This window comes from Cupressus sempervirens, chromosome 4, assembly GCF_028749045.1.
Source record: "Cupressus sempervirens isolate cs-2001-9-10 chromosome 4, ASM2874904v1, whole genome shotgun sequence".
Classification (NCBI taxonomy): Eukaryota; Viridiplantae; Streptophyta; class Pinopsida; order Cupressales; family Cupressaceae; genus Cupressus; species Cupressus sempervirens.
Genome location: NC_143121.1, coordinates 330,671,546 through 330,688,314, shown reverse-complemented (window position 1 = coordinate 330,688,314; position 16,769 = coordinate 330,671,546). Strand labels below are relative to the sequence as shown.

The window sequence follows — 16,769 nt, the reverse complement described above, 5'->3', positions numbered from 1 at the left end:
TTGGTTGCTTGTTGAGAACCAATGGATGTGATGATATATTTTGGTTATTGAGAACCAAAGGATACTTATGATTATCAGTGATGCCTTCAGTTGCCAATAGAGAACTGTTGTGGTCATGATTTTCTATGGATGTTGCTCATGGAGATTTGATGCTTTTATGCATATTTGATGATTTTATCATAGATATTTGATGATTCTTATTGTGGATATTTGATGATTCTTTTTATGAATTATCTTTTGGATTTCTTTACAGTCGCTTGTACAGGACTGTGGTGATTATGATTCCATGAGCATTAGGGTAGGTAATCTACTTGTAGTGTTGGGAAGTGGCTTGCAATGGGGGCCAGGGCCCTAAGTGGTTGCCAGGATAACTCATTGTAAGTTTGGTTAATAAGTGATAACATTTACACACTAAATGGGGATTAAATGAACCTAAAAAGATAATTGTTTTGGATGTTCTCGCTCATGCCTTGAGCGCTTGTACAGGCTAGGATGGGAGTAGTGAGACGCATGGTTGCGACCTTGCATTCCATAGTATGCCTCGTCAGTATGAGAGGATACTAGTGGCCGCATGAGATCTGTATGGACCCGTGGAGTTTAGCTAACTGCCAGGGTAACTTGTACGAGATAAATGCGATGACACTTTTCCGCTTGCAGAGTAGGTTTCCTACATGTCATTGTTGTGCCTCTGGGAATTAGATGTCAGTTTTGTGTGTGTTGGAACCTTTGAGTTAGTATACTTTTAGGATTCCTAGACTTAAAGAGATTTGTGCTTTGTGGTTTTGATATCCTGTTTGGGACTTGAGACTATCTCCTCAGCACGGTGGAAGTGGACCACTTAGGTACCACGTGGTCAGGTGGTAGTGTTTTATCACTCTTATCATTTGAGATCCGTTCGAGACACCGTGGCTGGAGTATTTTTGGTTGGTATTTATCTTCATTCTATTCTTGGATCATTATGATAGATGATATACCCTATGATGGATGTATTTACTGGTATGTTCCTTTTATTGATGTTTTGCATATGTGAGATGATGTTATATTATGCTTTGCTTTGCATGTTAGTAGGATGTTTTAGGAGTGACATTCCTACTATGTTTATAGCCGATGATCTCTTCGGTGCTTTGGAATGTTACACATGGAGGGATGGCTAGGATCCATGATGGTCTAATGATGCTATTTACGGTTGGGAGGAACCATGCATTTAGTTAGTTATGTTTGTGATGTATGGTTATCTTTTATGATGGATATTTATATCTTTATGATGATGATGAATCATGTATGACATGTGGTTTCATTTATGTTATGACATCATGGATTAATATTGGATGATGATGTACTTTATTTACATGGATGATTGAGCAATCTAAAATGTACACTTGTATATTGTTTAAGTACATTGGATGCATCATTGTTATTTCATAAGGACGTAATGTTAGATGAATAAGTTATGGTTAGAAGTAATTCAACGTTAAGGGATCTTTAAAGAATGTAATATGTTATGTTATGTTATTTTCAGTTGGGTGTTACTATTGCTTCTGCAAGTGTTGTGTATGGTTTTACTTTCATGTTTTAAAAAAAAAATTGTTGGCAAACTTAGTATAATTCTTTGGATCCCTTGGCGGGGCATTACATATATGGTTAGGGACAAAGTTACCATTACATTTAATGTTAACCTTAGGGATAGAATTAGGGTTAGAATTAGCATTAGGGTTAGGGTTGAAGTTAGGGTTAGGGTTTGAGCTATGGTTAAGGTTAGGGATAGAATTATGGTTATGGTTATTGTTAGAGTTATGGTTAAGGTTCAAATTAGAGTTATTTTTATGGTTAAGGTTAGGGTTAGAGTTATGGTCATGGTTAGTGTTAGGGTTAGAGTTATGGTTATGGTTATGATTAGGGTTAGGGTTATAGTAAGGCTAGGGTTAGGGTTAGGGTTAGGGTTTGAATCAAGGTTAAGGTCAGAGTTAGGGTTACAGTTTGAGTCAGGATTAAAATTAAGGTTAAGGTTAGGGATAGAGTCCAATTATGGTAGAGTCAGATCTAGAGTTAGAGTTATTCTCATGGTTAAGGTTAGGGTTAGATTTATGCTTATAGTTAGGGATAGAGTCCAATTATGGTAGAGTTATAATTAGGGTTATGTTTATGGTCAAGGTTAGGGTTAGAGTAATGCTCACAATTAAGGTTAGGGTTAGAGTTATCGTTATGGTTATGGGTAGGGTTATAATGGGGATAGGGTTAGGGTTAAGGTTAGGGTTAGGGTTTGAGTCAAGGTTAAGGTTAGAGTTATGGTTAGGGTTAAGGTTTGAGATAGGATTAAAGTTAGAGTTAGGGTTATGGTTAGATTCCAATTATGGTAGAGTTAGATTTAGGGTTAGAGTTAGGGGTAGAATTATGTTTATGTTTAAGGTTAGTGTTAGTGTTAGGGTTAGGGCTAGAGTTAGAGTTAAGGTCAAGGTTAAGGTTAGAATTAGGGTTAGGGATAGTGTAAAGGTTAGGGTTAGGGTTAGAGTTAGAGTTAGGATTAAAATTAGGTGAGGGATAGGGTTTAAATTAGAGTTAGGATTAGATTTAGGGTTATTGTTAGGGTTAAGGTTACAATTAGAGCTATTGTTAGGGTGAGGGCTAGACTTAGGGTTAGGGTTAGAGTTAGGGTTAGGTTTAGAATTAGAGTTAGAATTAGGATTAGGGTTAGGGTTAGAATTAGGGTTACAGATATAGTTAAGATTAGAGTTAGAGTTAGGGTTAGGGTAAGGGTAAGAATTAGGGTGAGGATTAGAATTAGGGTTACAAACATAGTTAGGGTTAGGGTTATATTTAGGGTTAGAATAATGTTAGGGTTAGAATTAGGGTTAGAGTTAGAGTTAGGGTTAGTGTTAGGGTTATGGTTAGCATTAGGGCTAGCATTAGGGTTAGGGTTACAATTAGAGTTAGAGTTAAAATTAGAGGTAGTGATAGTGTTAGTGTTAGTATAAGAGTTAGAGTTAGAGTTAGATCTAGGGTTAGAATTGGGGACAAGATTAGGGTTAGGGTTAGAATTAGAGTTAGAGTCCCAGTTCAAGTTAGAGTTAAAGTTAGAGATAGAGTTGGAGTTAGGGTTAGGGTTAGAGTTACCTAGTTAGATTTAGGGTTAGGGTTATAGTTAGGGTTGGGATTAGGATTTAATTAGGCTTAGGGTTGGAGTTAGAGTTATATATATTGTTAAGGTTAGGATTAGGGGTAGGTTTAGAGTTAGAGTCAAGGTTAGGGTTAATGTTAGGGTTGGGGATACAATTAGAGTTAGAGTTAGAGGTATAGTTAGGGTTAGAATTAGGGATAGGGTTAGAATTAGAGATAAAGTTAGAGTTAGAGTTAGGGTAAGAGATAGAGATATATTTAGGGTTAGATTTAGGGTTAGGATTAGAATGAGCATTAGAGTGAGAGTTAGAGTTAGGGTTAGAATTAGTGTTAGGGTTAGGGTTAGGGTTAGGGTGAGAATTAGAGTTATTGTTAGAGTTAGAATTAGGATTAGAGTTATAGTTAGGGTTAAAATTAGGTTAGGGTTAGGGCTAGAATTGAGATTAGGGTTAGAATTAGTATTAGAGTTAGGGATATATAGGCTAGGGTTAGGGGTAGAATTAGAGCTACAGTTAGAGTTAGAGTTAGGATTAGGGTTAGGGTTAGAATTAGGGTTACAAATATAATTAGGGTTAGAGATTGAGTTAGATTTAGGGTTAGGGTAAGGGTAAGAATTAGTGTTAGGGCTAGAATTAAAGTTACAAATAAAGCTAGGGTTAGAATTAGGGTTAGGGTTAGGGTTAGATTTAGAGTCAGGGTTTGAGCTAGAGTTAGAGTTAGAATTAGAGTTAGAAGAAGGGTTAGAGATAGAGTTAGGGTTAGGGTTAGCACAAGGGTTACAGTTAGAGTTAGGGTTGGCATTAGGGTTAGGGTTATAATTAAAATTGGAGATAGAGTTGGAGTTAGGGTTAGATTTAGGGTTAGAGTTAGGGTTAAATTTAGCGTTAGGGTTAGGGTTGGGGTTAGGATTAGAATTAGTGTTAGGGTTAGAGTTAAATATAGTGTTAGGGTTAGGATTAGCATTATATATAGTGTTAGGGTGAGGATGAGGGGTAGGGTTACAGTTGGGGTTAGGGTTAGTGTTAGGCTTAGGGTTACAATTAGAGGTAGAGTTATAATTATAGTTAGGGTTAGAGTTTGAATATGGATTAAAATTAGGGTTAGGTTTAGGGTTAGAATTAGCATTAGAGTTAGAATAATAGTTAGGATTAGGGTTATAGTAAGGCTTAGGGTTAGGGTTAGAATTAGGTATAGAGTTAGGGTTATAAAGAGTTAAGGTTAGGGCTAGGGTTAGGGTTAGGGTTAGATTTAGAGTCAGAGTTAGAGTTAGAGTTAGGAGTTGTGTTATTATTGTGGTTAAGGTTATTTCTAGGTTATTAATCATATTATAGTTGATGTTAGTGCTATTATTATAGTTTATCTTAGTGTTAGGGTAATTGTCAGGTTAAATTTTTATGTGGGTTAGTTCTATTATAGTGCCCATGATTAGTGTTATTGTGATACAAGTTATTAATCTTTTTAATAATGTAATCCCTCCCTCTCCCATCCTCTCTCTCTCTCTCTCTCTCTCTCTCTCTCTATCTCTCTCTCTCCCTCCCTCCCTCTCTCTCTCTCCCTACTCTCTAACTACACCTAGTAATATCTTCCCCTGTCTAAATACACCCTCTAATCTCTCTTTGTCTCTAGTTTCTAGATACACTCCCTAATCCCTCTCTGTAATCTGTAGATACACCCCCTTATCTCTCTCATCTTGCTCTCTAGATATACCTCCTAATCTCTCCCTCCCTATATGCTCTCCAAATAAACCTTCTAATCTCTCTCTCACTCTCTCTCTCCATGCTCTCTAGATACACCTCTCTCTCTCTCTCTCTCTCTCTCTCTCTCTCTCTCTCTCTCTCTCTCTCTCTCTCTCTCTCTCTCTCTCTCTCTCTCTCGATAGTCTGCCTAATCTATCTCTCTTCGTCTCTCTAGATACACCCCCTAATCTCTCTTTCTATAGATAAACCCCCTAATCTCTCTCTCTCTCTCTCTCTCTCTCTCTCTCTCTCTCTCTATATATATATATATATATATATATATATATATATATATATATTTCCAATTATAAAAATATATAATATTATTTCTAGTTTCTAGTACATATAGGGTTAGGTTAAGGTATATAATTTACTAAATGCTTAGTACAGTCATATGTAGAGTAAGAGTTAGAGTATGGATCTAAGGTTTGCAGTTTCATTTATATGACACTCAATGTTATGGTTAAGGTTAGTAAGTGGTTAAATGTTACACTAAAATAAGGGACATGGTTAAGGGAAGTATGAGATTTAGGTGTAGTGTTGGAGTATTTGGAGTACAACTATGGTCAAATTTGGGATATATGTTATACAAATGAATCAAATAGTGCAAACCTTTAAATTCATGAAAGGGAAATTATAAGTCTCAACACAACTATTTAGATGATGTAAGAAGTGTGAAATAATATATAAGAATCAATTTTATGGAAATTATTTCTGCATGATAATGTGAGAACATTATATATTGTTGAATTTTTAATAATGCTAATGCAATTTTTATTGCAATGATTAAGAATAGTAATCAATAAATATACTTATCATTAAGGACATCTATTTAGACTTATGATTTTCTTTCTTAATTATGTTAGTGTAGTTTTTTATTTTTCCTATTTTGCTAAGTTTTTCCTACACTTTTAATAATCTCGCTTAGGTTAATAAAGCATGTCTGATTAGGTGAATGGTTGTGAGGTGTCACCTTCCTACATGTGAGCATCCATTAGCTATCTTGGGAAGATACTTTGCTATCTTTAGTCCGATAGATGGTTGCTCCTCATTGGTTGGTGTTGCCACCTCCTCCCTCTTCCTAGCCTATATAAGCATGCTACCTGGCTTGTATTTGCATCTCTTGTTTTTGCATCCTCTTAATGCTATTTTGCTTGCAGCATTTGCATTACTCTCTTGGAGACTAACTCTATGATGCTATTTTTATTTTGTATCATTTGCATTTATAGTTTAGATATTTATTCTTTGCACTAGTTTTTTGGGTTATTAATCTTATCAGATTCTAACATGGTATTAGAGCTTTTCTATGTGCAAGAGTAGATTTTAGTTTCCTTATTTGAGAGATTTCGGGGGGGGGGGGGGGGGGGGGGGGGCTAATAAATTTTATTGTAGTTTTTGAAAAATGAAGTATGCTCTTCTCTTGCATCTTTGGATGATCTTGAGAATCAGAAAAGTTTTGACAAAAATGATTTTTCTCTGGGGTTTTAATCTCAAATTTGACAACCAACTTGCATATTTGGAGTTTTCAATCAATATTGCAGGTTCCAGCATGCTATTAATGGACTTAGGAAACTGATCCAGCATTTGCATGTCATATTTTGGTTGTTGGGGTCGTTCCTTAATTTTTGGAGCCATTTTTTACTGTTAAAGGCGTCTGATTTACACTACAACAATATCTTCTGTACATCAGCAAGGAAAATGCTTTTTGGGGTTTGTTCGCAGTTCCAAAAAACCATCTGGGTATCTTTTAGTTTTTACATGCAAGCTTTATATTTTGCAAAATCGACCATGCAAAGCTACAACCATACCCCTCTCCATTGGCAGTCGTAGATTTGAACGCAGTTTTCAAATGTCTTGTTCTTGCTCATACAGACTCCGATTTTGACGATTCTTGTTATGAATTTGGCTATTTTTTTGTGCTCTATCCACTAGTGGAGTTGTTTTTTTATTTTCATGCATGAATTCTTCAGAAATTGCAGATTCTCAGCCGTGACTATGCACAGTTCTCGTTTTGGAAACTTCGGAGGATCATAACTTTCTCATACGACCTCGTATCGAGGTGATTTTTTTTTGAAAGTGCATGATTTTTTGAGTAGATCGCATTGGTGCTATTTGTTTCCTTGATTATTGTGCCCAAGTTTCACTTCTAGCATATGCTCTTCATGAGGGTTTGTAATGCATTGAGATCAAGACCACTAAGTATTTCTTTCTAGTGGTAGTTGTAAACGCACTAAAATAAAGTGCCAAATCATATTTCTTTGAGGGGGGGTTTTTTGATTGAGTAAAAAGGGGGGGGGGGGGGGGGGGCATTGTCGTGGTTGGGTTCTCTTCTTTTTAGCATTTCTTCTCTGCATTTCTTCATCATGGATCAAACAAATATGCCCATCCTAACTCCATACAATTAATTTGAGTGGAAATCACGCATGACAATTCACTTAAAGAAAGCTGGATTAAATAGGATAACTATGGGACTTGAAATTGAACCTACTAAAGATGAAGACAAGCCTAAGTGGTTTAACAAATGTGATGAGGCATATGGAACATTGTGTTTGTCTGTTTCTCCTGACTTGCTATTTCACATTGAGTCTTTGGATACACCAAATGAAGTATGGACAAAGCTAGAAACACTATTTGGCACACAAGATTCAATGAGGGGTCATATGTTGGAAAATGAATTAATTAGTTTGAGTCTAGGCAATTTCAACACAATCCAAGATTTCTTCACCAAATTGAAATCACTAAGGTTGCAGTTAAAACAATGTGGAATTGAAAAGAAAGATGAGCAACTGATTCTTAGTATTCTCTCTAAGCTAAGTTCAGAATATTCTGTGTTTGTCTCTACCTTCTATGCTATTAAGGGTGCACTTGGTACTCAATTCACCATGCTATCTTTAGATGATTTTGCTGTCAATCTCACTCGAGAACAGGACAAGCTAATCTAGATGTGCACTCTTACGTCCTCTAAGTCACATGCCTTGGCTGCCAACCAAGGCACAAAAGAACAACAAGGACAAAGTAGTAACAACAATAGTAAGAACAAGAAACAAAAGAATAGCGAGGAGAAGAAGGATCAGATATCGATTTCTTCAAAAGAAACTATTGATACACCATCTTCCAAGGGCAATAAGCTTAAGAAAGAAAAGGTCAAATGTGCCTATTGTGAAAGACCTGGTCATGATGAACATAAATGTTTGCAGAAACAACTTGATCACTTGACATACATTCTTGAGAAGAATAATATCAGTGTTCCTGAGTCTATCAAACAAAGTTCTAATGAAGGGTCTAACAAAGAAAAAGAAAATAGCAAGGGGAAAGGAAAGGGCAAGGCCCTTTTTGCAGTTGCTTCCTCACCATCCACTTGGGTTCTTGATTCGGGTACTTCACACCACATGGCTTCATCTAAGGAAGAACTTGCATCCTTGGAGCCATGTACTATGCCTTCTATGTTGATGAGTGATAACACTCCTATTGAGGTGTGTGGGAGAGGGTCTGTTGCTGTGGGGGATGGCACATTCCATGATGTTCCTTGTGTACCCTCATTGTCAACTAATCTCCTATCAGTAGACCAGATCACTCACACAAGTTTAGGCAAGCAGGTTGAGTTCACTCCTGATTTAATGGAGATATGTGAGTTGCACAATGATTCTACAATTGCAATTGGGAGAGTAGATCATCAGTCACGACTCTATATGTTTTCTTACCTTGTTCCTGATCCTCCTTTGACTATTTTGCTCACTCACTCTAATGATGTGAGCAGATTATGGCATGAGCAGTTTGGCCATCTTAACTTCCACTACTTGCATCAGCTTAACCAACAGAGCATGGTCATAGGGTTGCCTTCTACTTTGACATTGGAGTCACTTGAAATACATGATAGATCTTCTAATGGGTCAGATTCACTTGAGCAGTCTTCTACCTCCACTTTTGATACAGAGAGTGATTCAGAGGACTCACCTCCTTCCTCTCCTAGTCATCATTCACAGGTTGATGATTCTCCTCTAGATTCTCCATCTTTTGGTCCACTTTGGGCTAGACAGACCTTGCAGTTTGCAGGTGATTGGGTTGGGGATCATCAGACACCAAGCATACTTGTTCACAATTCCAGGATGCTCTACATATCTTCATTACTACTGCCTCAAATCCACAGTCCTTTCATGAGGCTTCTGGTATTTTTGAGTGGGATACAACTATGCAGGAAGAGTATAGTTCCTTGATGAGGAACCACACTTAGGATCTTGTCCCTTTTTCTAAGGGAAGAAAAAATGTTCGATGTAAGTGGATCTACCGGACAAAATTTGCAAGCTTTGCTAGGGGTATGGGATGCTTCATCTTTTTGGGGGGGCCGCTTCCTCTCACTTGGAGTCTTAATTTTCTTTGGGGAGTCTCTTTTCTCTCTCTTTTTGGAGAATTTTATGTACATGGGTACCTCATCAAGCTTGACTTGCTGGGACCCATTTCTACATCCACCTAAGCTTCGCTTATGGGGGGTGTTAGTGTAGTTTTTTATTTTTCCTATTTTTCTCGGTTTTTCCTACACTTTTAATAATCTCGCTTAGGTTAATAAAGCATGTCTTATTAGGTGAATGGTTGTGAGGTGTCACCTTCCTACATGTGAGCATCCATTAGCTATCTTGGGAAGATACTTTTCTATCTTTAGTCCGATAGATGGTTGCTGCTCATTGGTTGGTGTTGCCACCTCCTCCCTCTTCCTAGCCTATATAAGCATGCTACCTGGCTTGTATTTGCATCTCTTTTTTTTGCATCCTCTTAATGCTATTTTGCTTCCAGAATTTGCATTACTCTCTTGGAGACTAACTCTATGATGCTATTTTGATTTTGTATCATTTGCATTCATAGTTTAGATATTTATTCTTTGCACTAGTTTTCTGGGTTATTAATCTTATCAGATTCTAACAAATTAACATATTTAGTAGCCACATTTGTTAAAGAAATATTTTGTACAATAATAAATTTATTTTTTCTTGTTCTCTTCTTCGTGAAAGTTACATAGAACAATGCGGAAACAAAACTGCCAATACAACTAATTAGAAGTAAAATTCTAAAATTGGAGACAAGAATGAACCATATACAAAAAATAAAAATCTTTGTAATGGCATAAATGCATGTCACGTTCTTCAATGATTAGGATTCTTTTGTTTGAACAATGATCATGAAAGACTTCTTTCATCATTGAGGGAAACCCATCCACTTTTGTAGATGTGTCACATATGAATTTTTATGCATCTTTCATATGCATTACTTCTATTTCCCCAACATAGTCAATTGGAAATATTGCATTCTCCATAACTTTAATTATAGTTGTGCACATCTCTTTAATTATTTGTAAGCATTTGTCAAACTCGGTCTCAAAGAAATCATTTGAGTTTATTGAAGTAGTTAGGCTAGTATCAAATAATGTTTGATTCTTTGTTCGAGGCATCCATAACTCAAATAGTAACCTGCAAACTTATAAACAAACACCAACATATAGAAATTATCAGAATAAAAAAGCATTCATAATTAACACAAATTCTTTCAAATGAATAATTTTTAAAATAACATAAATAAAAATCAAAACTATTTCAAATGAAATAGTTTGATTGTAATGCTTGAAATATGGTGGCATTGTCTTCCACTTTTCAAACATTACAAACATAAATATTAATAAAAAATTATATATACGGTGAAAAATATTTAAATAAAATACATAATTAATCTAATTAAATAATGATAAAATATAAACTAAGTATATGATTTGTTTATTTTAAATTAATCATTAAATTTAATAAAATACAAATTTTATTGATAAGGTGACCTTGCCATCCACATTAATGATAAAATTTAATTATGAAATATGAAAAACATAAATATTTTGAAACATGCAAATATAAAACTATTATGAAACATACAAATCTAAAACATAAAAACTAAAACCATTTTGAAATATAAAAATCTAAAACTAATATGAAACATGCAAATATTATTCTAAATTGAAACATGCACTTTAAAAATGTGCAAATGAAATGTATTATCAAATATCTAAATCAAATAGATTTTGATTCAATTTGAATTCTAAATCTAAATCAACCATGCAAGGCTAAACTATAACTAATTTTGAAATTAAATCTACATTTAAATCTAAATACATAACTAAATCTAAATCTAAATGCAAAACTAAATTAAAAATAAAAATCTCACATGCAAAAAATTACTCCAAAACTTTAATCGACTCCTCTTCAAAAACTCCAATCCACTCCAATAATCTCCACCTCTTCCTCCCTATAAAAATACAAAATAAAAATGAAATGTGGAGCATTTGTTTTATAACCCATGAGAGACTCCTCATATCCCCCAATAGATGTCTTTTGACATTCCACGAATTTGTTTCAAATTCCCCCACTCCCCACGAAAAATAAGCATGAATGTGCATGCAAAAATAAATTTAACAAAAAGAAAATGTTATATATTTAAAAATTTAATGAAATTATTTCAGTCCTATTTTTTCGGCCTTATTTTTTCGAGTCCTATTTTTGGCCCCTTTTGTCAGGCCCTATTATTTCAGCATCCATTTGGCTTCATATAATTTTGGCCAGCTATTATTTGGAGAATTTTTCTATATTTTACAATCTAATAATGATAAAATATATACTAAATATATGATTCATGTACTTTAAATAAATCGTTAACTTTAATAAAATATAAATTGTATTGATATGGTGACATTGTCATCCACATAAATGATAAAATTATACTTTGAAACATGAAAATATAAATACTTTGAAACATGCAAATGTAAAACTATTATGAAACATTCAAATCTAAAACATGCAAACTAAAACTACTTTGAAATATGTAAATGTAAAACTAATATGAAACATGCAAATCAAAAACTAATTTGAAACATGCACTTTTAAAATATGCAAATGAAAAGTATTATAAAATATATAACTCAAAAGATTTTGAATGCAAATCTAAATCTAAATCAAACATGCAAGATTAAACTATTAAATGTAAGCATAAACAATTTCGAATATAATTCTAGAAATATAAATGGAGCTAATTGAAATTGAAATCTAAATCAAAGTAGAATATTATAACTAATTTTGAATCTGAATCTATGTCTACATCTAAATCTAAATAGAAAATAGAAATCTCACCAGCAAAAAAATTACTCCAAAACTTCAATCTATTCCTGTTCAAAAACTCGAATCTAATCCTCCAATAATCTCCACCTCTTCCTTCTTACAAAAACATAAAATGAAAATGAAATGAGGAGCCTTTGTTTTATAGCTTGTGAGAGACTTCTCATCTCCCCCAACAGACATCTCTTCACATTCCACAAATTTATTTCAAATTCCCCTACTCCACACGAAAAAAGAAGCATGAATCTACATGCACAAAAAAAAAAATCATATTGAAATTGGTTTGCCCCTATTTTTTCGGGCCCTATTTTTTAGGGGCATATTTTTTGGGCCTATTTTTCGGGTCCTACTTTTTCGGGCCCTATTTTTTCGGGCCTATTATTTCAGCCTCCATTTGACATCCTATTATTTCGGCCAACTATTATTTCGGGTGTATTTTTTATTTTATGATTTAATAATTTAATATTTAATTTAGAAGTTTGTAACTCCTGCCTTTTTTTTTTTATTGACAAAGAATCTTGGCATATTCCTGTGCTGGGCATTTGTGCTGCCATTGTATAAAACGCCTCTCGACGTAATTAATTTAGTATTAAAGATTCACATAATTTGCAGTGAGAATTCTCTAGAATGATTATGATGACAACAATGGATACTCTTATCTTGCGCTGACCTCCATTGCACAGTTGGATGGCAGAAGGCATGACTCCCATTCGCCTCATTCACATAGATATCTAAGAGGATCGATGGTCTATAAAAGACTTGGTGACAGCTGGTAAAGCCAAATTATTTGCTAGTGAGAATATTTTCTGCGGTTGGGGGTCCTTTTACTGGTGAAGTGTCAGTAGGGAGCAGGGCTTTAGGTGGAGTGAAGCCTATTGGCTTAATAAATGTTCCATCAAATATGGAAAAATTAATGAAGAATATTATTTATACATAAGAAATCAATTATAAAGATGACGCTTTGTTCAAAGACGATGAAGATTTAGATTCATCAAAGCAATGTGAAGTTCTTGATAGACCATCAAGTCAATGAAAGAGGAAGATAACATGCCAAGGAATGATTTTAGATGCTTCTCTCCTCATGTCTCTTTATATGTGAAATAGTTAAATTTTTTTAATTTCTCATTGTCATAGTATAATCCGCAAGAGGGAGAAAAGTTATAAGAGCTTAATAATATTACTTCCCAACATATACTATAGATATTGTGGTATAAAAATAAAAGTTGCACATATTAGCAATGTAGAAATGTGGCCAAGATATAGTCGACGATTGATCTCACCACCCTTGCTTTGGATGTTCTTGAAGGAAGTAAATATAAAAAATGAATCAACGAAGCTTAGTCTTATAGTTACTATTGTTATCGTTCATGTGAATGGATTAGAAGAAAGTGCTTTTCAGAACTTCATGTCAACATCGATTGCATAAGCCATGTATCATTGGTTTCTATGAATCATCTATGAATGCTGGCTTAGTATTCTTAATGGTGACACAACTTTGCAATGATTTTGGTATACATACATAAAAAACAAAGGGAATAAAAACTACTTAAGAGTGAGATCCCATAGATACCAACTTCCTTAAAAATAGAATTGCACTCACTAAGATTTTTTAGGGATGAATTTTCTAGTTGTTTCATTTTAGAAGTTTCAACTCCTAAATTTAAGGAAAACATTTCTAAATTTAATTTTAGTGAGAATGAAGTATATCATTTTTTTTGCCATCTTATGAGGACTTCATAGGAACTCCTATTTGGAAGTAAAATATTCTAATCAATCCCTTACCCCACCAAAAACAACTTCTTTAACTTGAAAAATAGACGTGTGGCCCTACCTCCTAAAGCCTCTAAATGGAAGCTACTTAGCTAGGGTTTTCAGAATTTGTGGTGTGGGATTCAGCGTTCGGGGCTGTAATTTGCTCCGAGATAACTTCTACTCGTGCATTCGGCACACATTACTGATTTTCTCTGTCTATAGGGAAAATTATAGATAGATTGTGCCTAAATAAAACGCCTTTTCACTTGATCTTACTAGTTGAATGGATTGGCAGCGGCCAGACAGCCGTAGGGCAGGATCCACAGACGAAGGGCATTTAGTGCTCTTTGCCTACTATTTCCTTGCCCACATTTTAGTAGTAAGTCTCGCAATCTTTTGTTGAAAGCATCTAGTATTCTGTTAGTAATGTATGATTTGCGTGGTTATAATAGTTAAATGCTTGTACCTTTGAGTTTTTAGCACAGTAAATTGCGGTTTAAGGGTTTCATTTGGTTATCTCTGTTTCATTTACATTCAATCGTTTGCTCTTGAATATTCCAAATGTTAATGTTTCGACTACTGTGCTCTTTAAACTGTAGTTTTTAAGTGCTATTAGGGCTAGGTTTTATTTTTTAGGGTTTTGATCAGTCATGGTTGCGTTGGTAATAGTTGCGGTTAAGTTAAGAGTTTGGAGGGTCTTTTACTCGCGACAATCTCACTTTCATATTCACTTATTAGTTCAGAGGCGAGATTTGTTTTTGAGAGTTCAGAGCATGGTGTTGAGGGGGCCTTATATAGTATTTTACAGATCGCCTATATTGTGCTGGGTAACCTGCTATAAACAATTCTCTTTAATTTGAGCGATTGGTGTTTTAGAGATCCGCTGCCGGGTAGGCGACAAACTTGGTTGTCCAATTGAAACACCGTTTGGAGTTTGACAGTTTGTAGTTACTGTGGATTATACAAACCCTATAATGTCATTCGATTTCTGAAGTGCAGTTTTCAAGTTTACGCACGCGACTGGTTTTAAAATGTAGTGTGTATTAATCTGGAAGAGTTTTTTTGGTCAAGGGTTTGAGTCCTAAACCCTCTTTATTGAAATAATAATAGTTTGTACGGGAATGTGAGTTTTGAGCAATTTATGTTAAATTTGATGCGGCAATTCTTTCTTATACCCAAGTATTGTCGAAGGGAATGGTTTTGTTCGTCGGTCTGGAGATGTCTTAGCCATGGCGTAATGGTGGAGACCTTTTTTTCTTGTCCCAATTGTTTTTTATCTTACTTGATAGGGTGCTTGCCAGCTGCAGTTTTGTTGCCCTGTTTTCTTCTGCCGCTATGTGCATTCTTAGGGTTTATGGAAATCATTTGGTGGGTTAGTGGAGGCTGGTTAGATCATGGTAGATGTTGTGGTTTGGGCATTGAGTGTGCCCTGCTCGAGTTAGTTGTAGGGGCGGTGTTTATTTATTCCTTTGGTCTCTGCCACAACCATGTTAAGTTTTAGAATTAGAATACAATAATACAAAAATACAATAACCAGGTTGCATCCATCAAGGGCCACGTAAAACCTTGACCAAAGAAGAGAACAAGAATCAATACCATCCATATTGACAGGTGTAGATTTCTGAAACCTTGAAGCAGATAGTGTATTCTCATTGGCATATGTTTGTCATTTCCCTATAAAAGTATTATTTGAACAATATAGATTTGTTTGCTGATAAAATAAAAGACAATATAAACATTTCCAAAACCAGTTTTAAGTCACCATTAAACATTTTTCATATGGTTCGACATGCATACATAATTCATATCACCATTTGCAAAGTCTATTGTTGCAACTGGAACCGCCGACTCATGAGTTGGTAATTTGTTCCATCCTTAATATTGAGACATTCTCACATGATCCTGCACATCTAATGTTATATTACAAAAATATGGTCGATGATAATGTCGCATCTAATATCATATTATGCAACAAAAAAAAACATGGTTTTGATGATGATGTCCTTGCAACTCATGCTGCGATCTGCAAGATATTTTTTCTGCCGTGCAGTTGTCATCAGTGGCAGATGTGATTGTCAGACTTGTCTTAGCTTTCATGTGTCTACGAATTAATGTTCAAATCATGTATGTTTTTTTTTTGTTTTTTGGATAGTTCAGGGATATGCTCTGGATGGATTGTCAGATTGTGTTGGCTGCGGTTTTTATGCGGACATCAGATGCGATCTCGGACTATTTCTCCGTCATCTCAGTGGTAGTCTTCCTTTTTGCTCTCCCGTGGTTCGATATTCATTGCTCTCCCTCTTGCCTGGGATCTGATATTTTTCCCCGGCCTTGGTATTCTCTTGTTTATATCTTTGGGGCCTTTTTGTTTTGTAAATTGTATTGGGGCTGCTTTGGGATGGTCAAAACTTTAAGACTTCTTAGCTCCTAACTTTTTGGTTTTCGTAATCTTGGCGCTGTTGTTTTTTAATAAGACTCATCTGTATATCTCTTTATAGGTTTTCTTTTCCTTATCTGTATCACTCCTTATAGGTTTTGTTTTCCTCCTCTGTATCAGTAACGATTGGAATTGTTTTTCTATGAACTTCGAATCAATTTATTATAAATAATATTATTATTAGCCTGCCATTTTCGTCTTAATTGTTTTTTTTAACAGACTTTGAAACTTCAAACCAATGTAAGAGGTTTAAGATCATATTTAGTAACATTCTCCAATACCCTCCATGCACATTGGAGGATAGACAAAGAACTTGAAATGATTCTCATCAAAATGCCTCAAAGAAATGCGGTCTCATGGCAGAGCAATTGAATTTTGAAAGAGTGCGTGAACGTGATGTCACTTAATGGAGCATAGTTATTACAAAAATTGCACAATTATTTTATTGATAAAGTCTTTAGAAATGTTTAAAGAAAATAAAAATGATGGGAGTAAACTGAAAACCCACAACCTGTTGATGTTTTCCCCACCACACCTATAATGATGGCTTTAGAACAGGACCAATCATCAAAGCATAATTGATATGCT

General features: G+C 34.9%; 1 protein-coding gene and 1 non-coding gene across 3 annotated transcripts; both read left to right on the top strand.

Moving 5' to 3' along the window:
* Positions 1-13,818: 13,818 nt before the first annotated feature.
* LOC149561369 (uncharacterized) lies at positions 13,819-16,372 on the top strand. 2 transcript variants are annotated; one of them, XM_089825107.1, is made up of 2 exons: positions 13,819-14,123; positions 15,897-16,372. In XM_089825107.1, exons 1-2 carry the CDS (start codon positions 14,028-14,030, stop codon positions 16,173-16,175), a joined length of 375 nt encoding a protein of 124 aa, XP_089681233.1. In that variant the 5' UTR covers positions 13,819-14,027; the 3' UTR covers positions 16,176-16,372. The 2 variants fall into 2 exon arrangements, with proteins under 2 accessions (XP_089681233.1, XP_089681234.1); XM_089825108.1 differs by having other exon boundaries at positions 13,821-14,123; positions 15,902-16,372.
* On the top strand, positions 13,935-14,118 carry LOC149561370 (small nucleolar RNA snoR143). Its single transcript, XR_016364305.1, has one exon. It is a non-coding gene; the product is annotated as a small nucleolar RNA snoR143 (small nucleolar RNA).
* Positions 16,373-16,769: the final 397 nt, after the last annotated feature.

Coding starts and splice junctions, on each gene's coding strand:
- LOC149561369 (XM_089825107.1), top strand. CDS start 14,028: ATGGATTGGCAGCGGCCAGACAGCCGTAGGGCAGGATCCACAGACGAA. Junction 14,124..15,896: donor TCCTTGCCCACATTTTAGTA/GTAAGTCTCGCA, acceptor TTTTTTGGATAG/TTCAGGGATATGCTCTGGAT.